Source organism: Somniosus microcephalus, unplaced genomic scaffold, assembly GCF_052327205.1.
Source record: "Somniosus microcephalus isolate GS21.2 unplaced genomic scaffold, FLI_Smic_1.0 unresolved_chr1, whole genome shotgun sequence".
NCBI lineage: Eukaryota > Metazoa > Chordata > Chondrichthyes > Squaliformes > Somniosidae > Somniosus > Somniosus microcephalus.
Window position 1 is genome coordinate 139,179,244 of NW_028225179.1, and position 26,361 is coordinate 139,205,604.

The window sequence follows — 26,361 nt, forward strand, 5'->3', positions numbered from 1 at the left end:
TGTGACTCGGCCAACGTTGTCTACCTCATACGTTGCAGGAAAGGATGCCCCAGAGCATGGTACATCGGCGAGACCATGCGTACATCGGCGAGACCATGCAGACACTGCGACAACGGATTAACAGACACTGCACAACAATCGCCAGGCAGGAGTGTTCCCTCCCAGTCGGGGAACACTTCAGCAGTCAAGGACATTCAGCCTCCGATCTGCGGGTAAGCATTCTCCAAGGCGGCCTTCGAGACACACGACAACGCAAAATCGTAGAGCAGAAACTGATAGCCAAGCTCCGCACTCATGAGGATGGCCTCAACCGGGATCTTGGGTGCATGTCACACTACATGTAACCCCACCTGACATAGGGTCACCCAGACTCGAGTCGTCATTGGCTTGTTCTCTCTACACAGATGCGGCCGGACCTGCTGTGATTTCCAGCAAAAAAAAAATTTGTTTTTGTTTTTCATACAGACCCCAGCATCTGCAACATTTGAGCCCTTGTGACCCCACCTCATTGTTCTTTGATGTATGTTTTCCTGACGAACCTGTTTGGATACCATTCACACCTTTGATTGCTGAGATTATCTCTCTGCCGGGGTGTGATAAATGGCAGTTAGAAAGATTACCTGTAATCATCTGGCATTATTCTCTGACTTTATAAGCTGTGTCTTTATGCATCTCTCCACTTCACCTGATGAAGGAGCAGCGCGCCAAAAGCTTGTGATTTCAATTAAAACTATAACCTGGTGTTGTGTGCGTTCAACATGGAGGAGTACTGATTCGTCAGCTGAGGGAAAGCAGTAGGTGTCAATCAGCAGGTGGTTTCCTTGCCCATGCTTGACCTGACGCCATGAGACTTCATGGGGTCCGGAGTCAATGTTGAGGACTCCCAGGGACACTCCTTCCCGACTGTATACCACTGTGCCACCACCCCTGGTGGGTCTGTCCTGCCGGTGGGACAGGACATACCCAGGGATGGTGATGGAGGAGTTTGGGACATTGGCTGAAAGGTATGATTCTGTGAGTATAACTTTGCTTGACTGGTATGTGGAACAGCTCTCCCAATTTTGTCACAAGTCGACAGATGTTGGTGAGGAGGACTTTGCAGGGTTGACTGGGCTGGGTGCGCCATTGCCGTGCCCATAGCCAGTCCCAATGAAGGGATAATTACTAGTCCTAGCCCCTTTAGGGCTACCCCAGATCAGGCATATTTCTCAGACGTTCACTTTCAACTAACGTTTGTGGTAGCCAAATCCTAAAGACGCTTAATTGGGTCCAAAGTTCTGGACTTTCTCTTCCTAAAGGCAGGTCCCCGTCCATTAAAGGACAGTAGTGAGCCAGATGGGTTTTGTATGACAATCCAATAGTTGCATGGTTATCATTATTAATACTAGCTTTTTATTCCAGATTTTATTTTAATTAACTGAATTTAAATTTTCCAGCTGCTGTGGTGGGATTTGAGCTCACGTCTCTGGATGCCTGCTCATCTGGATTACTAGCCCAGTGCCAAATCCTAAAGACGCTTAATTGGGTCCAAAGGTCTGGATTTTCTTTTCCTAAAGGCAGGTCCCCTTCCATTAAAGGACATTAGTGAACCAGATGGGTTTTGTATGACAATCCAATAGTTGCATGGTTATCATTATTAATACTAGCTTTTTATTCCAGATTTTATTTTAATTAACTGAATTTAAATTTTCCAGCTGGCGTGGTGGGATTTAAGCTCACTTCTCTGGATGCCCGCTCATCTGGATTACTAGCCCAGTGATATCACCACTACACTACCATTCACGGTGTAAAAGGAAGCGGGAGAGGTGAAGAGTTGAAGTGTTCTGGAGAGGGTGTTCCAGAGCTTAGAGCTTAGGCAGCTGAAGGCATGGCCACCAATGGTGGGTGGAACGAAGGGGGAGATAAATAAGTGGCCAGATTTGGAGGGATGTAGAGTACGTGGACGTGTGCATGGTTGTTAAAGGTTATTATTTTAATAGGTTACAGTGATAGGGAGGACCCTTGTCATGGAGGGAATTGAATGGATGGATTAGAATTTTAAAATTGAGGTGTTGGTGGACTGGGAGCCAATGTATGTCAGCGAGCACAGGGATGATGAATGAATGGGACTTGGTACGAGTTAGGATGCTGCCCACGACCAATTTCACTCCTTAATGTTTCTATATATGTCAGACTTCTTTACATGAATCACTAATGAGCACTTCATGTGCATAATATTGTCTCAAGGTTACCATGCCATCGGTCGTAGGCTCAGCAAAAATAAGGCTGCCTTTTCACGCCAAAATAATTTAAAGAAATTAACCCTTAACGATCAGTCACTGCACCATCCTGTGAAACTCATGACCCTATTAAAGTAATAACAAGTTGCATTTATATGGCGCCTTTAACTTAGGACATCATCTCAAGCTTATTCACAGGAGTGTAATCAGATGTAAACTGACAGAGTGCCAAAGAAGGAGACATTAGGACGGGTATCTAAACACTTGGTCAAAGAGGTAGGTTTTAGGGAGGGTCTTAAAGGAAGAAAGAGAACTGTAGATGTCAAGATGTTTAGCGAGGGAATTCCAGAGATTATGGCCTAGATAAGAACATGAGAAATAGAAGCAGGAGTAGGCCATTCGGCCATTCGAGCCTGCTCCACCATTCAATGAGATCATGGCTGATCTTCTGCCTCAACTCCATTCACTGGCCCTATCGCCATATCCCTTGATGCCCTTACTAGTCAGAAATCTATCGACTTCTCTTTTGAATATACCCAATGACGGAACCTCCACAGCCCTCTGGAGTAGAGAATTCCAAAGATTCACCACCCTCTGTGTGAAAAAATGTCTTCTCATCTCTGACCTGAATGGCCTACCCTTTATCCTGAGGCTGTGGCCCCTGGTTCTAGGCAAGGGAAATATTATCCCAGCATCCACCCTATCAAGCCCTGTAATAATTTTGTATGCTTCAGTGAGATCCTCTCTCATTCTTCTGAATTCAAGAGAATACAGGCCTAGTTTACTCAATTTCGTCTCATACGACAGTCCCGCCAACCCAGGAATCAATCCCGTGAACCATCATTGCACTCCCTCTATGGCAAGTATATCCTTCCTTAGGTAAGGAAACCAAAATTGTACACAGTACTCCAGGTGTGGTCTCACCAGGGCCCTATATAATTGGAGTAAGACTTCTTTACTCCTGTACTCAAATCCTCTTGTAATGAAGGCCAGCATACCATTTGCCTTCCTAATGGCTTGCTGCACCTGCACATTCACTTTCAGTGACTCATGTACATGGAGACCCAGGTCCCTTTGAGCATCTGCATTCCCCAATCTTTCACTATTTAGGAAACACTCTGCCTTTCTGTTTTTTCTACCAAAGTGGATAACTTCACATTTATCCACATTATATTCCATCTGCCATGTTCTCGCCCACTCACTGAGCCAGTCGCGGTCTCCTTGAAGCCTCTTCATATCCTCTTCACAACTGCCACTGCCACTTAGCTTTGTATCATCAGCTAATTTGGAAATGTTGCATTTAGTCCCCTCATCCAAATCATTGATATAGGTTGTGAATAGCTGGGGCCTAAGCACCAATCCTTGCGGTATCACACTCATCACAGCCTGCCAACAAGAAAAAGACCCATTTATCCCTACTCTTTGTTTTCTGTCTGTTAACCAATTCTCAATCCATGCTAGTATATTACCCCCAATTCTACGTGCCCTAATTTTTTTCACCAACCTCTTGTGTGGGACCTTATCGAAGGCCTTCTGAAAATACAGATACACCACATCTACCGGTTCCCCTTTGTCTACTCCACTAGTTATATCCTCAAAGAACACAATAGGTTTGTTAAACAGGATTTCCCTTTCATAAATCTATGTTGACTCTGCCCAATCTTACTATAAGTTTCAAAGTGCCCAGTTATTGCATCCTTTATATTAGATTCCAGCATTTTCCCAACTGCTGATGTGAGGCTAACAGGTCTGTAGTTCCCTGTTTTCTCTCCCCCTCCTTTCTTAAATAGCGGGGTTACATTTGCTATCCTCCAATCTGCAGGAACCATTCCAGAATCTATAGAATTTTGGAAGATGACAACCAATGCATCCACTATCCCAATGACCATCGCTTTTAAAACCCTGGGATGTAGGTCACCTGGTCCTTGGGATTTATCAACTTTTAGTCCCATTAATTTTGCTAGTACTGTTTTTTTACTAATAATAATTTCTTTAAGTTCCTCATTCTCGCCACACCCTTGGTTTTCTCGTACTTCTGGGAGGTTTTTTGTGTCTTCCTCCGTGAAGACAGAAACAAAGTATTTATTTAATTTCTCTGCAATTTCCTCATTCCCCATTATAAATTCTCCCATCTCTGACTGTAAAGGACTTAAAGTTACCTTCACCAGTCTTTTCCTTTTCACACACCTATAGAAGCTTTTACAATTCGTTTTTATATTTTTCACTAGTTTGTGCTCACATTCCATTTTCCCTTTCTTTATCAATTTCTTGGTCCCCCTTTGCTGATTTCTAAAAAGATCCCAATCCTCAGGCTGACTGCTTTTTCTGGCAACTTTATAAGCTTCCTCCTTTGACATAATACTAGCTTTAATTTATTTTGTTAGCCATGGTTGGATCACTTTTCCTTTTGGGTTTTTACGCCCAAATTATGCATTATTTCCTTGAATGTTAGCCATTGTACGTCCGCCTTCATACCTTTTAGTTTAGTGTCCCAATCTACCATGGCCAACTTGTCCCTCATACCCTTGCAATTTCCTCTGTTTAGATTGAAGACCTTAGTTTCAGATTGGACAGCAGCACTCTCAAACTTAATGTAAAATTCAATCATATTGTGGTCACTTGTCTTTAACGGCCCCTTTACCACAAAATTATTGATTAGCCCTTTCTCATTACACAGTACCAGATCCAGAATAGCCTGTTCCCTGGTTGGTTCCTCCACATACTGATCCAGGAAACCATCTTGCATGCATTCCAAGAATTGGTCCTCCACACCATTAGTGCTAATTTGATTTGCCCAGTCATGCTGTAGATTAAAGTCCCCCATGATTACCGTATTGCCCTTGTTACATGCACTTCTAATTTCTTGATTGATACTGTGCCCTACATTACCACTACTGTTTGGTGGCCTATACACAACTCCCACCAATGTTTTCTGCCCTTTGCTGATTCTTAGCTCCACCCAAACTGATTCCAGTTCTACATCACGATCTGCCAAGCCAAGATCTTTTATCTCTACCATACCGATCTCATCCCTTATTAACAGCGCTATGCCACCTCATTTTTCTTTTTGTCTGTCCTTCCTAAATGTTGAGTACCATGGAAAATTCATTCCCAGCTATGGTTACCCTGCAACCATGTCTCTGTAATGGTAATTACATCATACCCATTTACTTCTATTCGTGCCATTAATTCATCCACCTTGTTGCGAATGCTGCGTAAATTTAGATAAAGTGCCTTCAACTTTGCCTGTTTAATATTTTTCTGCGCTTTGACCCTCTTTACTATTGGCCTTTGTTTCTGCTCCCTATTAGTTTTGCTGACTACTTTTCTAACTTGCACTTCCAGCTTTGATTCTCCCCGTTCTGGGCCCACACTTAGGTTCCCAGCCCCCTGACAAACTAGTTTACATCCTTCCCAACAGCACTAGCAAACCCCCCGCGAGGATATTGGTCCCGTTTCTGCTGAGGTGTAACCCGTCCAGCTTGTACGGATCCCACCTTCCCCAGAATCGGTCCCAATGCCTCAGACAAAAACTGACAGAGTGCCAAAGAAGGAGACATTAAGACGGTATCTAAATACTTGGCCAAAGAGATAGGTTTTAGGGAGGGTCTTAAAGGAGGAAAGAGAAGCATAGAGGTCAAGAAGTTTAGGGAGGGAATTCCAGAGATTATGGCCTAGACGGTGGAATACACAGCTGTCAATGGTGGGGCGATGGATGTGGGAGATGAAAATGCCAGAGTTGGAGGAACACAGAGCTCTTTGAGGGTTATAGGGCTGAAGGAGGTGACAGAGATAGGGAGCAGCGAGGCCATGAAGGAAAATTAACTCGAGGATGAGGACACTCGAGTTAATATTTGCCCTTTCAGCCTACTCTCAACCATCACCAAAGTGATGTAACAATTCATCAACAGTAAAATCAAGCAATACATATTCACCAATAACCTGCTCAGTTTCGGTTATGCCAGGACCACTTGCCTCCAGACCTCATCACCAATGTAGGCACAAGAGCTAAATTCCAGAGGTGGTGAGAATGACTGTCTTCGACAATAAGGCATCATTCAACCAAATGTATCACCAAGGAGCCTTTGTACAACTGATGTCAATGGGGATCAGGGGGAAACCTTTTCATTGGCTGGAGTCATACTTGACACAAAGGAAATGGTTGTGGTTGTAAGCAGCCAATCATATCAGCCCACAACATCACTGCAGGAAATCGTCAAGAAAGTGTCCTAGGCCCAATTACCTGCAGCTTCTTCATCAATGACCTTGCCTCCATCACAAGGTTAGAAGTGAGTCTGTTCCCTGATGATTGCTTAGTGTTAAGTTGCATTCACATCTCCTCAGGTAATTAAGCAGTCCGAGCCCACATGCAGCAAGACATGGACAACATCCAGGCTTGGGCTGATCAGTAGCAAGGACAAGTGCCAGATAATCACTATTTCCAAAAGGACAGTGCCGAACCACCTCCATTCAATGGTTTGACCATCACTGAATCCCCCATTATCAATATTCTGGCACAGAATATTGAACTAGCCACATAAATGCCATGGCTACTAGCGTAGGTCAGGGGCAGAGTATTCTGTGGTGAATGCCTAGCCTCTGAACTCCCCAAAGCATCTCCACCACCACCAATAATGCACAAATCAGGAGTGTGATGGAATACTCTCCACTTGCCTGGATGAGTGCAGCTCCAACAACACTCAAGAAGCTCAACACCATCCAGGACAAAGCAGCCTGCTTGATTGGCACCCCATCCACCACCTTAAACTTTGACTCCCTCCACCACCGGCGTAGCATGGCTGCAGTGTGTACCATCTACAGGATGCACTGCAGTTACTCGCCAAGGCTTCTTCGACAGCACATCCCAAACCCGCGACCTCTACCACCTAGAAAGACAAGGGCAGCAGGCGCATGGGAACACCATCACATCTAAGTTCCCCTGCAAGTTACATACCATCCTGACTTGGACATATATTGCCATTCCTTCATTTTCAGTGTGTGAAAATCCTGGAGCTCCCTATCTAACAGCACTGTGGGGTTACCTTCACCACAGGAACTGCAGCAGTTGAAGAAGAATGCTCCATCTTTTCAAGGGCAGCTAGGGATGGACAATAAATGCCGGCCTTGCTAGCCATGAACAAATACAAAAAAGGTAAAGGAATAAAATACACGCAAAGCAATTGTAGATTCATATGACATACAACAATTTCTACTTTTAAATTCCTATTATGAGGATTACAGGATTATAAACCCATGTTTGGAAACCGAGTAAACAAGCCAATAATGTCATAGGTCACGGATGTATGAAATGGACTGTGCACGCTTTACATACTGAAGATCATGGTCCATATGGCAGAGCTTATAAAATTAATACTGCAATATTATTAAAAAATGCGAGGTGCTCATTATTTGAGGAATGGTACTCAAAATGATTATTTTACATCTCCGAATGACATCATTTGACTCAGTGCTAATCTACTTTTCATATGGCAGGGGCAACTGGCATGGCTCTGAATTAAACAAACACCAACATAACAGAGATGTAACTACAGGGATGCATTTTTAAAATTGCACTAATGAAGAGATTTCATCAAGCCAACAGCATGCACCCGAATGCACCGGTGAAGCGGGGAGGTATGCTCATGCTGTTGAGGGGGGATGGGTTAATCTAATTTGGCAGGGGGACGGTATATGGAGTGGTGCTATAGTAGGGGGTGATGCACAGCCAAATATAGAAGAAAAAAACAAGTCAGCCTGGAAGGCAGTGCAAATATGTAACGGCACAAGAGAGTATGGCAAGGCTGGATGGCATTGATTTTAATGCAAGGATTCTTGCGAGAAAGGCAGATGAATTGAAGGTGTTGATGAACACATGGGAGTATGATATTGTTGCTATCACAGAGACATGGTTGAGGGAGGGGCAGGACAGGCAGCTCAATATTCCGGGGTATAGAATCTTCAGGCGAGATGGAGAGGGGTGTAAAAGAGGAGGGGGGGTCGCAATATTAATCAAGGAGTCAATTACTGCAGTAAGGAGGGATGATATCTTAGCAGGTTCCTCTAACGAGGCCATGTGGGTAGAACTTAAAAGCAAAAAAGGGGCAGGCACTTTGCTGGGAGTGTACTGTAGGCCCCCAAACAGTCAGGGGGAGATAGAGGAACAGATATGTAGGCAAATCTCAGAGAAGTTTAGAAAAAATAGGGTAATAATAGTAGGGGATTTCTACTTCCCCAATAGTAACTGGGATAGTCCGAGTGTGAAAGGCTTAGAGGGTGCAGAATTCTTAAAGTGCATCCAGGAGAGCTTTTTGAGCCAGCATCTAGAAAGTCCTACAAGAGAGGGGGTGGTACTGGACCTAATTCTAGGGAATGTAACTGGGCAAGTGGTAGAAGTGTCAGTAGGAGAGCATTTTGGTGACAGTGACCATAATTCAGTGAGATTTAAGGTAGTCATGGAAAAGGACAAAGATGGACCGGAAATAAAGGTTCTAAATTGGGGGAAGGCCGATTTTAATATGATAAGGTAGGATCTGGCCAAAGTGGACTGGGATCAGCTACTTGTAGGAAAATCCACATCAGAGCAGTGGGCGTCTTTCAGAAAGGAAATAGAGAGATTACAACGCCAACATGTTCCCGTAAAGGTCAAGGGTGGGACCAACAAGCCCAGGGAACCCTGGATGTCAAGGGATATACAAGAATGGATTAGGAAAAAAAAGGGAGGCTTTTGGGAGCTACAAAGGACTAAAAACAGTGGAAGCCCTAGAGGAGTATAGAAAGTGCAGGGGGGTACTTAAAAAAGAAATTAGGAGAGCGAAGAGGGGGCATGAAAAAACACTGACAGGCAAAATAAAGGAAAATCCCAAGGTGTTTTATAAGTATATTAAGGGCAAGAGCATAACCAGGGAAAGAGTAAGGCCCATTAGGGGCCAAAGTGGCAATCAGTGTGTAGAGCCAGAAGATGTAGGTGAGGTTCTAAATGAATATTTTGCATCTGTGTTCACTATGGAGAAGGATGATGTAGGCATAGAAATCAGGCAGGGGGATTGTGATAGACTTGAACAAATTAGTATTGAGAGGGAGGAGGTACTAGCGGTTTTAGCGGACTTGAAAGTAGATAAATCCCCAGGCCCAGACGAGATGTATCCCAGGCTGCTGTGTGAGGCAAGGGAGGAGATTGCAGGGGCTCTGACACAAATGTTCAGAACGTCTCTGGCCACAGGGGAGGTGCCAGAGGACTGGAGAACAGCTAACGTAGTACCATTATTCAAGAAGGGTAATAGGGATAAACCAGAGAATTACAGGCCAGTGAGCCTAACATCAGTGGTAGGGAAATTATTGCAAAAAAATCTGGGGGACAGAATTAGTCTCCACTTGGAGAGGCAAGGATTAATCAAGGATAGTCAGCATGGCTTTGTCAGGGGGAGATCATGTGTAACCAATTTGATTGAATTTTTCGAGGGGGTGACTAGGTGTGTGGATGAGGGTAGTGCAATTGATGTAGTCTACATGGACTTCAGTAAGGCTTTTGACAAAGTCCCACATGGGAGACTGGTCAAGAAGGTAAGAGCCCATGGGATCCAGGGCAATTTGGCACATTGGATCCAAAATTGACTTAGTGGCAGGAGGCAGAGGGTGATGGTCGAAGGTTGTTTTTGTGACTGGAAGCCTGTGTCCAGTGGTGTACCGCATGGGATTGGTGCTGGGTCCTTTGCTGTTTGTAGTGTAATTAATGATTTAGATATGAATGTAGGAGGTATGATCAATAAATTTGCAGATGACACGAAAATTGGTGGAGTGGTAAATAGCGAGGAGGGAAGCCTCAGGCTACAGGACGATATAGATGGGTTGGTTAGATGGGCAGAACAGTGGCAAATGGAATTTAACCCTGAAAAGTGTGAGGTGATGCATTTTGGGAGGTCTAACAAGGCAAGGGAAGGACAGAGGATCAGGGGGACCTTGGTGTGCATGTACATGGATCTCTGAAGGCAGCAGGACAGGTAGATAATTATTTATAAAGGCATATGGGCTACTCATTAGCCGTGGTATAGAATATAAGAGCAGGGAGGTTATGATGGAGCTGTACAAAACGCTAGTTAGGCCACAGCTGGAATACTGTGTGCAGTTCTGGTCGCCACACTATAGGAAAGATGTGATTGAATTGGAGAAGGTGCAGAGGAGATTCACCAGGATGTTACCTGGGCTGGAGCGCTTCAGCTATGAAGAGAGACTGGACAGGCTGGGGTTGTTTTCCTTAGAGCAGAGAAGGCTGAGGGGGGACCTGATTGAGGTGTACAAAATTATGAGCAGCATAAATAGGGTAGATAGAAAGGAACTGTTCCCCTTAGTAGAGGGGTCAATATCCAGGGGGCATAGATTCAAGGTAAGGGGCAGGAGGTTTAGTGGGGATTTGAGGAAAAACTTTTTCACCCAGAGGGTGGTTGGAATCTGGAACTCGCTGCCTGAAAGGGTGGTAGAGGCAGGAACCCTCACAACATTCAAGAAGCATTTAGATGAGCACTTGAAACGCCATAGCATACGGACCAAGTGCTGGAAAATGGGATTTGAATAGACAGGGCTTGATGGCCGGCGCGGACACGATGGGCCGAAGGGCCTCTTTCTGTGCTGTATAACTCTATGACTCTATGACTCTATAAGCACTGTGATTGTGGTTGGTATCTCATTCATGACATTTAGTATCACGTGGACATCTTTTTAAAGCTTGAAACATGTTTCAACCTCACCAGGAACAAACAAACGTGCTTCCTTTGCTAATTGGATCACTCTGGTGCAAACAGCTTTGCTTGAACATTTCTCACACATGCGGTTGAATTTTTTACTTTGAAACGCTGTGGAGTCAATTAGGTCTCCTTTCATCGGGTTATATTTTAGGCACTTTGCTTTTTCTGTCAACTGTCTGAGTGCAGCGTGAGCGATGATTGATCGAGTTGTTTTTCTTTATTGACTTGCTGGAAAAAAAACTCGCCAAGTCACTTACAACGGCATTTCAAATTCCAGACGAAAGGCTTTTTTCTTCCCTCCCACATGGCAGCCGTCCTTCATTCTGCCAGGACCATTCACACTTCATCTAGAGCCATCCTTTGTTCCTTGAATATCTCTTAATGTCTCTCAATGCCTCTCAATCTCTCCTGCTTTCTATCCTATCTCTGACCTTCCCTTTTGTTCTTTCATCCCCGCCCCCTTTTCCCAGCCCCCACTTGCTTTAAAATGTATCCCTCTTCCTGCTTTTTTTCGATTTCTGACGAAGGGTCAGAGACTGAAAAGTTAACTCCGTCTCTGCACGGATGCTGCCTTGGCCTGCTGAATTTTTCTGTTGCTTTTTCGGATTTCCAGCATCCGCAGTATTTTGCTATCATTTGAAATTCCGAACTGCCTAGTCTTGGAGATGGGGAGGTGGTCTTCAAGGACAGAGGAGTCAAGGATTTTTTTTTGAGGAGCGGGCTAGGAATGGAAGTTGGGTGGTCAGCACTTCAGCAGAAATAGGGTCAAGAGAGCATGAACGGAACGTATGACGACAATAGCTAATGGCGTTGGCTGCCATGGGTATAATCTATCCAATCGCTTCTTTCTGTGATGTGTTTTTGCTTTGAAGCTATTTGCAGAGATTAGGGCGCTGTCTGCAGTGAGATCCTCAAAAGCATTTAAAAAGAATGTAGGCACGCATAGCAAGCAATGTAATTCTTGTCTCTGTGTTCTTTATTTGGCGGCAGAATATGAGCACAGAGTCCACGATAGACGCGACCTCTACCACCTAGAAGGACGTGCAGTAGGCGCATGGGAACAACACCACCTCCAAGTTCCCCTCCAAATCACACGCCATCCTGACTTGGAAATATATTGGTCATTCCTTCATCGTCACTGGGTCAAAATCCTGGGACTCCCTTCCTAACAGCACTGTGGGAGCACATTCACCACACGGACTGCAGCGGTTCAAGAAGGTGGCTCACCACCACCTTCTCAAGGGCAATTAGGGCTGGGCAATAAATGCCGGGTTTGCCAGCGATGCCCACATACCATGAACGAATTTTTAAAAAGTGCGCTCCTGTAGCCCGTCTGGACTGAATACAGCGAAATTCCGCGCCCCCTGAATGTGTGGTTTTCCGTCCATTAAAAACAGAGAGTGAACGATGTTTCTGTTTTTCGCCGTTGGCGTACATCAAAAGCGCACAATTTGTTCGATTATATATTGATAAGGACATATTTTGCATTGTAACCTTCCCTCTACCCTCGGAACTCCCAAACAAGCGCCAACGGAGATTGTCTCTAAACATTTTTTTTTAGACGGCATTGGAGTTTATTTTTATATTGGCCATCCTGGGGTCTAAACTTTTCCAATCGCATCGAACAATAACAGGAGCTCTGTGTACCCAAATAGAGAGACCGCAAATGATTCCATTCACGCCCACTTATTATACTGAGATTGTCCATCTGGGGGCTGCATCACATCCTACATACCTTTAGAGTGTGCACAAAGAAGATTAAATTCATCCAGCGATTTGCCTTTATGCAACTGATTCCCTTTGCACTCTGCACTGGTGAGTTCACTTATTCTCCTTGGTTATAATTGTACAATGCAGCGAATACAATAACTTTCAATTGCAGGTTTTAACCATTTGGGAATTATTTGCAGTCTCCTATGGTAATGTTGAGACGATTTCGCCAGGAAATCGCTTTGGCACTTTAACCTTAATTGAATATAAAAATGCCAACATGGAAATATTTGATTTGACCGCTTCTGGGATGAGCTTCATCTGTGGACTTCAGTGTCAGTTTCATCAAGAAATTGGCATCCTGTACCAGTTCACAATGTCAGTAAGTCCTGTGTTGATTCGCAATTGAACTGCACCATTTCTATAATGTCATTGTGTTTAAGATGTATGCAGCACTATTGTCATTACTAATGCTGAACATTTTTAAATAAGCGTATGCGGAAGTATATGTTTAGAATTCCGTAATGAATGCACTACAAGTAAATCTTCATTTGTACTATTTTGAGCCCTCCTCCCCCCTCCTCAAATTTAACCAAACACCAGAGGGTGGCACCAGGTGAAGCGGGCACTAAATGCGAAAAACGTGGGCCACAAAAAAATGTCGAGCGTTTACTTTTTCTGACAGTAAGCTACTGCCATTAATGCAGACATAAATTTAACCAGAATCGCCATAAGACGAATTCTGGCCAGCAGAATTCCAACGCAGATAATAGCCAAAATAAATCCTCAGTATAGATCTCCGGGTACGATTACTTCTGTTCGGCGATGGATAAACACGAACAGGGGAGCACTATCAAAACCTTCCAGCCCTACATCTACCTTGGAACACTGAGCGGATATTTTCGAGCGCCAATTTCGGGGTCTCTGATTTGTCGGTCCATTGACACGAATTTTAGGAATATCCTGCGCAGTACAGCCGCGATTTCCCGATAAGCCACCCTCGCGTTGGATAGTCGCATGGGAGCTTCTACCAAAGCATCCTGCATTTAATGCTTAAATAGAGAAAGTCCCACCATTTTAGGATTCCACGGTAGCATCCTGATAATAAATGTGTTGGGTTTATTTTATAGATATGCGTTAGAGAGGTTCAGCTTTGAACAGTTCAGTCTCCATCCTATTCAGGTATGCTGCGTGGGGGATTGGATCCTTCACCTGTAGCTTCAGATAGCTGTAGGAGGCGAAAAAAAATCTCCATTCTGTCACTGAACGTGGAAATCTTCCAGCGGGTCTTCTGAAACCCACGATATATCCCGCATAACAACACTAAGTCGCACCGGTGCACAAAGTCGAGTAGATGCTGACAAAAGAACGCACCCACAACTATTTCATCCAATTCGCGTCTGTGACATGCATACATAGATCAATCATGATGTGTGTTCTTCTGAGACACCCGCAGAGTCTGTTGACAATGTACTTTACTGGGATTCGCCCGGGGAAGGGAATCCTGAAATTAATCTGAGCGGTATTAGGGTTTAAGGCATTCCTCAATCCGCTATTTTAAAGGAGACGCCATATTAACCATTAAAGCGCGCGAATATCTAAAACATTCATTTCTATTCTGCGGTAAACAGTTCCAAAAGACTCCTGAGGTCGAATTTCTAGTAACATTGTAAAACGTAGGAACACGGAGACCAGGGGCGGGGGTGGGGGTGGGGGGGGGGGGGGTGGGGGGGGGCGGGTGGCGTGCGTGGAATCATTCTCTGATACCTGGGAACCAGACTGATACCTGGGATGGCAGGAATGACGGATGAGGAGGGATTGGGTCGATTAGGCTTATATTCGCTGGAGTTTAGAAGAATGAGAGAGGATCTCAGTGAAACTTATAAAATTCTAACAGGACTAGACAGACTAGATGCAGGAAGGATGTTCCCGGCGGGGGAGTCCAGAACCAGGGGTCAGTCTAAAGGTAAGGGGTAAGCCATTTAGGACTGAGATGAGGAGGAATTTCTTCACCCAGAGAGTGGTGAACCTGTGGAATTCTCTACCACAGAAGGCGGTGGAGGCCAATTCATTAAATATATTCAAGAAGGAGTTAGATATATTTCTTAAGGCTAAAGAGATCAAGGGATATGGGGAGAAAGCAGGGACAGGGTACTGAATTTGGATGATCAGCCATGATCTCATTAAATGGTGCAGCATGCTCGAGGGGCCGAATGGCCTACTCCTGCTCCTATCTTCTATGTTTCTATGCTTCTATTCTCAAAGGTTCCTACCGGGAAAGCTATAGTTCAGGTACTAGAAACTCTAGAAGATCCTTCTTACACTGTCCATATTATTACTGTACTGGCTGAAATGAGGATTGCCGCCAGTGTAAAAAGCTGCTCACAGCCGCGAGAAATAATCCCCCCACCTCCCAATCATCAAACTATTACTGGAGAATCCGAGAATTGTTTGAGAGCTGTAAGGCGAATGGTTTTAGTGCAGAACATCATGGGAGAGATTCGGGTAGGAGAAATGAGAAGAAAAATCATTTGATAATGATTTGGCGATGCCGAGCTTGGTTCGTGGCAGTCCGTTGATTGAAGGAGGAAGGGGGAACCCGTGGAAAGTCAGGAATATCACGGTTTTAATTTCTGGTGAAAGATTGAGTAGGAGAGGCTGCAAAATGTGACGAATATTGATATCGACCCTCAGTTGATGAGGGGAGGAGGAAGAGCATTAAGACGCATAAATATTTATAAAATGTCACATCAATCAAATATATAAGTAAATTGCACCCAATTAGCCAACGGAATGTGTTTTCGACATTTGAGTTAAGCAGCTGCCGTACGCTCCATTCGACTGGAGAGCGCTCTGTTGCGGCCAATATGCAGAGGCGCAGAACCCGCCTGTAATTATTTATTCTGAGCAAGATGCTTACAGATTACAGTTTGATGATGTTGTTTAAGGGTAGTCTGGAGTCTGGAGCACAACTGTGATGTTTAGTGCCAAGATGGAACTGCATTTAACACTTCTGTTTCTATAGCACATCTACTGTATTATCCCTGAGGGGTATTGGGACTGGGAACCTCAGTCATGTGGAGTGACTAGAGAAGCTGGGATTGCTCTTCTTAGGGCAGAGAAGGTTAAGGGGAGATTTAATAGAGGTGTTCAAAATTATGGCGGGGGGGGGGATTTGATTGAGTAAATAGGGAGAATTTCTTTTAACGCAGCGAGTTGTTGTGATCTGGAACGCGCTGCCTGAAAGGGCGGTGGAAGCAGATTCACTGGTAACGTTCGAAAGGGAATTGGACAAATACGTGAACGAGAGAAATTTGCAGGGCTACATGGAAGGAGCAGGGGTGTGGGATTAATTGGATCGCTCTTTCAGAGAACCGGCAAAAGCACGATGGGCCGAATGGTGCCCTGCTGTGCTGTATCGTTCTGTGATTCTAGTTGTCTGACTAGCCACATCCAGTAAATTGGTGTAAACGTCTGAGGACAATTCATGGCCAATTCCGAAGTAAAATTGTTTGGTAAGATTGTTTTTGTTTTGGTAACAAAATGTGACATTTTGAAGGAGGGGCGCGACGCTTCTGCTCCAGCAGCTCTCGGGTTCAACAGACAGGGCTGAGCTATTTCAGTCAATTAAAGGGTGGCTAGTGATGCAGAATTTCCTTACATATGCGTCAGCGGCCTTGAACATGGCAGACAGGGAAGAGCCGAACTTTAATATATAGTAGATGATTATTAGCACAGCATTTATATATTTATATATATAGATGCTATTTTAATAATACACGTAATATACATATATATAAATAAACATAGATCATTAAAATGTCATGAACAGGTACAGCAAATAATCAAAAAAGGATAATGGAATGCTGGCCTTTATATCTAGAGGACTAGAATACAAGGTGGGTAGAAGTTATGCTGCAGCTATACAAAACCCTGGTTAGACCACACCTGGAGTACTGTGGGCAGTTCTGGGCACCACACCTTGGGACGGAAATATTGGCCTTTGGAGGGAGTGCAGGGTAGATTTAGCACAATGATACCCGTACTACAAGGGTTAAATTAGGAGGTGAGATTACACACATTAGGGTTGTATTCCCTAGAATTTAGAAGGTTAAGGGGTGATCTGATTGAAATTTTCAGGATATTAAGGGGAACTGATAGGGTAGATAGAGAGAAACTATGTCCTCTGGTTGGGGAGTCTAGGACTAGGGGGCATAGTCTAAAAATTAGAGCCAGACTGTTCAGGAGTGACGTTAGGAAACAGTTCTACACACAAAGGGTGGTGAAAGTTTGGAACTCTCTTTCGCAAATGGCAATTGATGCTGGGTCAATTGTTAACTTTAAATCGGAGATTTTTGTTAACCAAAGGTATTAAGGAACATGGGGCAAAGGCGGCTATATGGAGTTAGGTTACAGATCAGCCACGATGTCATTGAATTGCGGAACAGTCTCGAGGGGCTGAATGGCCTACTCCCGTTCCTATGTTCCTATATTTCTATCCCCATATTATAGATATATAGTTGGCTAATGTAAATTATAGACTTGGCGGCATTTAAAATTAAACATTAGAGGCATGTGACATTTTTCAGTTCTCTCCCTTTATAACCCCAACAGAGACCCAGTCGGTAACACTAAGTTGCTCCGTGCATTCCGAGAGAAAGTTCAAAGTAACACAATGGACACGAGGTCAAGCGACTGACGGAAATCTGGACAAATATTCAATGTATAAAGGGCGCTTGCAGAAAGCAGACCAGGAGGCGTTTGGCAACGAAATAATTTGCAGTCAAAACTTTGGCTTGACGGAGAAAGATTCAGAGACCTATTACTGTCACATAGCAGGAGAGAGGCAAAGTGTCGACAATAGCAACACGCTAGAAATTAAATGTAAGTAGTAATTGAAAATAATGATTTTAAAAAATTGTTTATGGGATGTGGGCGTCACTGGAATTTTTTCGTGCTATTATCCATGTATGGGTCACATAATAAATTTGGTTTCCAATTTCTAATTGTTACTATTATTTTATGTAGCTGAATGATGACAATTAACAAGCAATTTTCTCAAGAAAATAAAAAATAAACACACAGTAATTGCTGCAAGCACCTAGGAGGTCTGTCAGCATCTGTAAGGAGGAAGGACAGGGTAACCTCTTACGTGAAGGCACTGAAACCCGAAAGATGATCAACTCGTGTAATAGCATTGAACAAAAAGAAGCGAGTGAAGAAGCATTTCAATCGCTTTTTATCCAGTTCTGACGAAAGGTCATCGACCTGAAACGTTACCTCTGTTTCTCTCTCCACCGCTGCCTGGCCTGCTGAGTTTTTCAGCGTTTCCTGTTGTTATTTCAATCGCAGAGACGTTAATGGTGTCAAGTACAAGAAATTGAAGCAGCTCTTGAAATTGACACCACCCACCCCCCTTCACCGCCCCCCCCCCCAACATCTCGCTTCCCCTTCACTTTCTTCTAAACATATCTCTCCATTTAATCTAACTGTAGTAAGACATCTGCTCACCAGGGTTTGACCATTCCCTTTGACGTTACCCTTTCTCATCCTGATACGTTTCAATGAACTCCAAGCTGGATCTGATGCGGAGATATTCTTTTGCTGCTGCGCTAGCTTTGAGCAAGAGGAGGTCTTTTCTCCATTCTCCTGGACCTCTTTCTCTGCCGCTTTGCTTGCCCTGGATCTCTTCGTCAATAACTATCACAAAGACATCGGTGGTTTATGTATTTACAATCCCCTTACTCATTCTCATCCACCACTCTCTGAACTGATATTTCTCTGTTGTCTCAGTTCTTACGTGGAGGCTTAGCGCTGACCCTCTTTCTCATTGTTACATAGGATTACATCGGATATACAGCACAGAAACAGACCATTCGGCCAACCAGTCCATGTCGCCGTTTATGCGCCACTCGAGCCTCCTCCTGTCTTGCCTCATCTAAATCTATCAGCGTAACCCTCTATTCCCTTCTCCCTCATATGCTAGTCCAGCCTCCCCTTAAATGCATCTGTACTATTCGCTTCAACCATTCTCTGTGGTAGTGAGTTCCACATTCTCACCACTCTTTGGGTAAAGACGTTTCCTCTGAATTCTCTATTGGATTTCTTGGTGACTATCTTATATTGATGGCCTCTAGTTATGCTCTTCCCCACAAGTGGAAACATTCTCTCTGTGTATCCACTCTATGAAAGCTTTTCATAATTTTAAAGACCTCCATTAGGTCACCCCTCAGCCTTCTTTTTTCAAAAGAAAAGAGACCCAGCCTGTTCATCCTTTCCTGCTATTTATACCCTCGCATTTCTGGTATCATCCTTGGAAATCTTCTCTGCACCCTCTCCAGTGCCTCTATATCCTTTTTATAATATGGCAACCAGAACTGTACACAGTACTCTAAGTGTGGTCAAACCAAGGTTCGATCCAGGTTTAGCATAACTTCTCTACTTTTCAATTCTATCCCTCTAGAAATAAACCCTAGTACTTGGTTTGCTTTTTTATGGCCTTGCTGACCTGTATCGCAACTTTTAGTGATTTGTACCCCAAGATCCCTTTTCCTCTACCCCACCTAGACTTGCACCCTCCAAGTGATACGTTACCTCCCTATTCTTCCTACCAAAATGTAATACCTCACATTTATCTGTGTTGAACTTCATTTGCCAATTATTTGCCCATTCTGCAAGTTTATTAATGTCCTCTTGTAATTTGTTGCAGTCCTCCTCAGTATTGACTATCCCCCACCCCCCAATTTGGAATCATTTGCGAATTTAGACATTTTGTTTTTGATTCCAAAGCCTAAATCGTTAATGTAAATTGTGAACAGCAGTGGTCCCAGCACTGATCCTTGTGGAACACCACTACCCTCCTTCTGCCACTGTGAATAGCTACCCTTTACTCCCGCTCTCTGCTTTCTGTCTTGAAGCCAGCCAGCAATCCATTCTGCTACTTGTCCCCGGACACCACATTCTCTGACCTTGTTCATCAGTCTATTACGGGGTACCTTATCAAAGGCCTTTTGAAAATCTAGATATATTACATCTACTGCATTACCATTGTCTACCCTCTCTGTTAACTCTTCAAAAAATTCAATAAGATTGGTCTAGCAAGATTTTCCCTTTTGACATACATGCTGACTATTCATTATTATACTTTTTGTTTCTAGATGTTCTTCTATTTTATCCTTTAGTAGGGATTCCATTATTTTTCCTACCACCGATGTTAAGCTGACTGGTCTATAGTTCCCTGGACATGTTCTATCCCCCTTCTTAAATATAGGTATTATGTTAGCTATCCGCCTGGCAGTACAGCTTTTTCAAACTAATTATTAAAGATGTGTAGTAATGCCTCTGCTATCTCTTCCCTAGATTCTTTTAAAATATGGGGATGCAATCCATTCGGACTGGGGGTTTTATCCTCTTTGAGTTTCATTAGTTTATTTAATATATCCCCTTTTTAATTTTAAATGCACTTATCTCATTACTCATCTCATCATCCAATATCATGTCCACCTGTTCTATCTCCCTGGTAAATACCGAAGCTAAATAATTATTTAATATTTCTGCCATCTCCCTATTGTTACCTGTGGTATTGTCCTGTCTATCCCTTAATGGCCCTATTCCCATCCCAACCTTTCTTTTTTTTATTGATATGCCTGTAAAGTATTTTACTATTTTGTTTTATGTTCCTTGATAAATTAATTGCATAGTTTCTCTTTGCCTTCCGAATTGTTTTTTTTTACTTCTCTCCTAATCCCTTCATATTCTCTCTTATCATGCACTCCCCTGCTGTCTATGTACTTAATGTATGGCTCTTTCCTTACCCTCAATTTTTCCCTTATGTCTTTATTCATCCATGGAGTCTCATTAGTGTTTAGTTTGTTCTTTCCTTTTAGCAGAATATATTTTTCCAGCACTCTGTTGAACACCGTTTTAAATGTTTCCCATTGTCGTTCTACATCATTGTTTGCCAATATTGTTGCCCATTTTATCTTCCCAAGTTCTATTCTCAGCCCCTCAAAATCAGCTTGTCTCCAATCTATTAACCTGGTTTTTGTCATACGTATGTCCTTCTCTATTATCATCTTAAAGCGTATTATGTTACGGTCACTGTTCTGCTATCATCCCTGGTCCCTCCTTTCACTCCTTGTCTGACCTTCCATACCCTCAACCTCCACATTGGCAAGATTCGCCTATGACATTTCCTGCACATACAACATGATCCCACCATCAAGAATTCCTTCCTGCTCCTTTTATTTTCTGGGAGAACGTTTCCTCTCAAATAACCGTGTTCACTCTCCCACCACGCTGACTTGCAGCTGATCTTCAGTTGACACTTCGCCGTGCAGCAGTAGCTGTAACCTGTTTATTAATTTCTCTGACAACATTGCCTGGGGCTGCAAACACTCATTCTATGTTGGACAGCCGTGGGATTTCCTCCTCCAGTTTACAATACTGTAGAGTAGACATTTATGTTCATGCCACAGGGTGTATTGGATGTTCTAAGCAGGGTGGGGTTACTTTTAACTTTGGGCGAAAGTGTTAAATGGGCGATATCGAAGCAGCAGCCCATTACACACAACCGCTGATTCTCCTTTCCATTGAAGTCAATAGAAGGTAAAATCAGGCAGAGCGCAATTGGGCGCAAATTTCAATATCGCCCATTTTACTATCTCGCTCAAAGTTAAAATGACTCCCGGTGAGTACAGGAAATCCGATGGGGAAGAGTGCCCGCCAGCAAGGGAGACTGCCTAGTCATATGCCAATGGGTGTAAAATCCGGCGGGATTCTTTCTGGGTGTGCAATTCTGCCCGCTTTGATTAGCTGTGCCCAGGTGATCCAATAGCCCCAGGCATCGAAAGAGAGAAAACGACCCCAGTATTCACTGTACATGGTGTGGTCCCTTTTGCACTGTAGAGTACAAATGCAGATTGGGTGAGTGCTTTGTTAGACACCTTCATTCTTCCTGGAAATATGACCTTGACCTCCAGGTGGCTGAACCTCCAGTCCCTGTCCCATCCCCGCTGTGAATTCAGTGTCTTTTACTCCCTGCGGTGTTCCAAGTCAGCCCGATGGAAGTTTCAGGAGCAGCTTCATCTTTTTGCTGGGACTCTGAAAGGCTATGTTCTGAACATTGGTCTTAGCTGCCACCACCATTTTCTTTCAAGGAGGTGGTCCTGTTGATGCAGGGAGGGCAGGTCAGCTTCTGGAAGAAGGGAGGTGGGGGCGAGGTTTTGCTGGTAAGACACAGTTCTGGTAGGAGTACAAGTATTCTGGTTCCACTGAGATGCGAACATTTTTCTTCAGTACAGAAACTGCATCCTTTAGATGATTCGTTTCACGTTTCAGTATCAATGAAAAACGCTGACTTCATTTTGTTTATTTCAGGCCGCACAAAGGAAACGAAGAATGCAAGGACCGACATAACACCGATTTTGCTGGCCGCGCTAGCGTTGATAGCTGTGCTAATCGTATTTCTGACATTTCGACTGATTTGGGGCAATAAAAGTTTGTATTTTCGTTTCACCAAATTAAATATTGCCCTCTTCTGAAGGCTTTAACGATGTAGGGATAGTGTTCCTCAGCCCGCAAGGATTTGTTTGGTAACATATACAAGTGACTATTGTCCACATGGGACCGTTGACAAGAAGGTTTGCAGGGTGCCCAACTAACCTAGACAGACATCAACATGGGGACAGTTTCTAACAGAACCCGAGCTGCTTTTTTTCCTCTTCCTGGGTGCAGGGGTCATGAGGTCAATTGTCAGAACCATTCTGCCGCACCCTTTGTTGAGGGGATTGAACACAATTTGATTAAAATGTATTTACGATTTTGCTAGCAGTGGGGACCAGAGGACATCATAAAGAACTCACCACGCCGCTACACATAGCGACCAGAGTAATTGCTTTGCACCCTTTCTAAGTGTTTAACGATAAACTGGTGATTTGGGTATTATTCTAAAGCAGAACGACAAGGGATTGTGACTGCTGGAAAATTTTAAAAACATTTTGTTGAAACTTTCAAAGGGTGTTGATGCTACTGGTTACAACACTTTGTTACTGAATTGCCATAACATGGCGAAGATGCTATCATTGACAGGGGAAGAATCAGAGGTTATTTATCAATTTTATTTTTTCTTAATTTATTTTTTGTTCGGTAGAGTTTAATAGGAAGGGAAATCATTTCAATTTTTTAGTACAGTTTTTATCTTAGATCCGAGATGAGATTTCTTGTTCATTCGTATTGCTATCTAAATATCTGCATTAACATTTCTGTTATATGACAAATTAAATTTTTTCAGCATTTCATGCGTCTGGTACGATCATCATTCCCACGGATTCCGGCGATGTACAGGCAACAACACAAGTAAGAACGATAAGATGTTATACATGTCAACAGATAGACGGTTGTAACAGGATTTTATGGTTCCAATATTTTAAGGTCCCAGGATTGAAAATACATCATTATCGAACGCATAAAGCCGTCATTCAACGTCCAGGTTACATTTGAATGCTTGCCTGCCTGCCTGCCCGCCCGCCCGCTTCTGGGCACCATACTTTAGGAAGGATGTCAAGGCCTTAGATTAGGTGCAAAGGAGACCCACTGGAATGGTACCAGGGATACAGGACTGCAGTTATGTTGAGAAACTAGAAAAACTGAGGTTGAGTACCAGAGTGGAGATGAGGAGATTTTTTTACGCAGAAAGTTGTTATGATCCAGATTGCACTGCCTGAATGGGTGGTGGAAGCAGATTCAATAATAACTATCGAAAGGGAATTGGAGAAATGCCTAAAAGGGGAATATTTGCAGGGCTACGGAGAAAGGGCAGGGAAATAAGACTAATTTGGTAATTCTTTGTAAGAGCCGACACAGTCACAATGAGCTGAATGGCCTCCTTCTGTGCTTCGGAGCACAGGGACAGGAGGAGGCTATTCAGCCCCTCGAGCCTGTACTGCCATTCAATGAGATCATGGCTGATCTGTAACCTAACTCCATATACCCACCTTTGCCCCATATCCGTCAATACTTTTGGTTGACAAAAATCTATCTTAGATTTAAAATTAACAATTGACCTAGCATAAATTGCCAAGTGTTCCAAACTGCGACCTCCCTCCTACTGCATTGTAGTTTGAATTCAAATCAATTCAATCTACAAGATGCACTGTAGCAACTCACCAAGACTTCTTCGGCGGCACCTCCAAAACACACGATCTCTCCTACCTAGAAGGACAAGGGCAGCAGGTGCATGGGAACACCACCACTTCCAAGTTCCCATCCAAGTCACACATCATCCTGACTTAGAAGTATATCGCCAATCCTTCATCGTCGCTGGGTCAAAATCCTGGGACTCCCTCCCTAACAGCCCTGTGGGAGCACCTTCACCACACGGACTGCAGTGGTTCAAGAAGGTGGCTCACCAGCACCTTCTCAAAGGCAATTAGGGATGGGCAATAAATGCTGGCCTTGCCAACGACGCCCACATCCCATAAAAACGAATTTAAAAAAATCTAACGGAATGCAAATCTAGGGGATAAAATTGGGCTTGGGCGGATTGGAAAAGGTTGATTTCGAACTGTCAGCCCTGCAGTCAATGGAAAACAAAATCTGGCGAGGTGTAACACGGGCGGCTGATTTGCTATCGGCCATTTTGCCCTACCGCCCAAAGCTAATCACCCCTGAATCATTTCCGTTTCTACTTGTTTGCATTGGAATGGGTTTAATACATCCCAACCCAATTCCTAGTCTATATTTGCTTCGGTCAGAAAATTGGCATTAGATTTGCAACAAACTGACAATCGCACTCAGATCGCTCATAACCATTGGTCCAATACCAGTGCACAGTAGTAAAATGTTGCAATTCTGGAACAGGAGTGCCTGTTTGAGCTTCCTGATATGGCCCATTTATAGAGTCGAGGTACTTTTGCATCCAGCCTATGTTGTATGCGACCATTGAATGCCCCATGCTATGGAAGTGGAAACTATTCCATACATCCATCACCTTCCTAAACACAGAAAGATGAACTTACTGGTGCTCCCGACGATTTATAAATGGGGTTCCTTTATACGGAATCCTTTCCTTGTCTTATTAGAAACATTTTGATTGACAGCATATTTGTGGTCTTGGGATTTTGGTAACCTTCTAGAAGGACATGGGCCCACCGATGCTGAAGTGGCAGAGAAGAGAAGACACGTTAAAAATACTTGATTAGATGAAGCAAGACTGAGTTTTAAAAAACTTGTAGGATTCAGGGCAGGTTCATTAATTTAAGGAGTTTCCCCACTCCGATTTCCTGGAATGCATGAGTTAAATCAGGAGAAAGTGGCACCAGTCTTGATTTTAGCACAGTGTGGAAGAGAATGTTGGCAATTGGACTGAAATCTCAAAAAAGCACACTGTTTCAATGCTGGCAATTGCTGTTTCTTGATCATCTTAATATTTTAATACTTTTAGGCACTTCCCGATCATGGTGTTGCTCAGGAGGAGGCTCTGCATTACGCCCAGTTGAATATACAGCAAGGGAGAAAAAAGGGCAGAGTGAACAGGAATGCAGATCATGTAGAATACGCCACAGTAGACTCACTGAGTACGTGTGTGTTCTCCGAACCTCGACGACCTGAGTTCAGATACATCAATTCCCATGACCTCAGTGGGGCAAGATAAATTTTAAACGGTGTGGAAAGACAGTGGGGGGTGAAAGCAATGCTGGGGTTATAGAGCATGGGCAACCCGTATTGCAGTCCACCCGATTTTCTCTTCCAATGGAGGATGAAATCAGATGGAGCAGAAGATGAGCTATCGCCCATGTTGTACTACTGCAGAAGATCAATTTCACCTCCCCCTTGATGTCTTGTACTCCATCGGTAACATTGCATCATTTTGGCTATCTGAAATTGCATTCTGGAGAATATAGAAACATAGAAACATATAAAAATAGGAGCAGGAGTAGGCCATTCTGAAAGGATTATTACTAGTCCTAGCCCCTGTAGAGCTACCCTGGATCTGGCGTATTCCCCAGATGTTCACTCTCAACTAAAGTTAGAGGTAGCCGAATCCTAAAGACGCTTAATTGGGTCTAAAGGTCCAGACTCTCTCTCCCTAAAGGAAAAGAACGACCTGAAGATGTTACCATCCTCCAGATAGCACTTTTAATAAGTTTAGCTAGACTGTAACCTTCCGGATATTATGAGGGTCTAGAAAACCCCTCCAGAATTCTGCAACTCCTCAACAAAAAGTGTACAGAGATTGAGTTTGCGAGTTTGATACAGAAGTACTAAGTACTATGTGAAACAATTCTACAAAAATATAGATTTATTAAAGAACCGACATGTAACTTACAGCTGGTGATTCAATCGCAACATTAACAGTTCCAAATACAGAAAGCTTACAATTCTATTATCAGAGATCCTTATTCTCAAATCTTAACTTCATTACATTTTTACATTTCTTAGTCTTATTCCAGGATACCCACCAAAATCAAATACAAGTACCTTGATCCCTGAGACTCAAAGATTTGAAGACTTGCAGAGCTTGCCTCTGAAGCCTGAGAATCGCTTTGCCCCTTCACAGCGAATCTATCTTCCCATTTGAAAGTCCAATTCTTATACTCTTTTCTCAGTCATGTATCCTTTGAAGTTTTCTGCTGATGTAAGCTAATTATCTGTAGTCATTTTTCTGTTGACCTCTGCTATTCTTACAGTTAGTC

The 26,361-nt window shown here is 43.5% G+C and overlaps 1 protein-coding gene across 1 annotated transcript; it reads left to right on the top strand.

Annotated features, from left to right (window-relative positions):
* The first annotated feature begins 11,732 nt into the window (after nucleotides 1-11,732).
* Nucleotides 11,733-25,350, top strand: LOC147096011 (uncharacterized). Its single transcript, XM_085973754.1, has 6 exons — nucleotides 11,733-11,743; nucleotides 12,699-12,772; nucleotides 17,282-17,551; nucleotides 22,046-22,165; nucleotides 22,959-23,023; nucleotides 25,110-25,350. Exons 1-6 carry the CDS (start codon nucleotides 11,733-11,735, stop codon nucleotides 25,317-25,319), a joined length of 750 nt encoding a protein of 249 aa, XP_085829880.1. The 3' UTR covers nucleotides 25,320-25,350.
* The last annotated feature ends 1,011 nt before the right edge of the window (nucleotides 25,351-26,361 follow it).

Coding starts and splice junctions, on each gene's coding strand:
- LOC147096011 (XM_085973754.1), top strand. Junction 17,552..22,045: donor CAACACGCTAGAAATTAAAT/GTAAGTAGTAAT, acceptor TGTTTATTTCAG/GCCGCACAAAGGAAACGAAG. Junction 22,166..22,958: donor ACTGATTTGGGGCAATAAAA/GTTTGTATTTTC, acceptor AAATTTTTTCAG/CATTTCATGCGTCTGGTACG.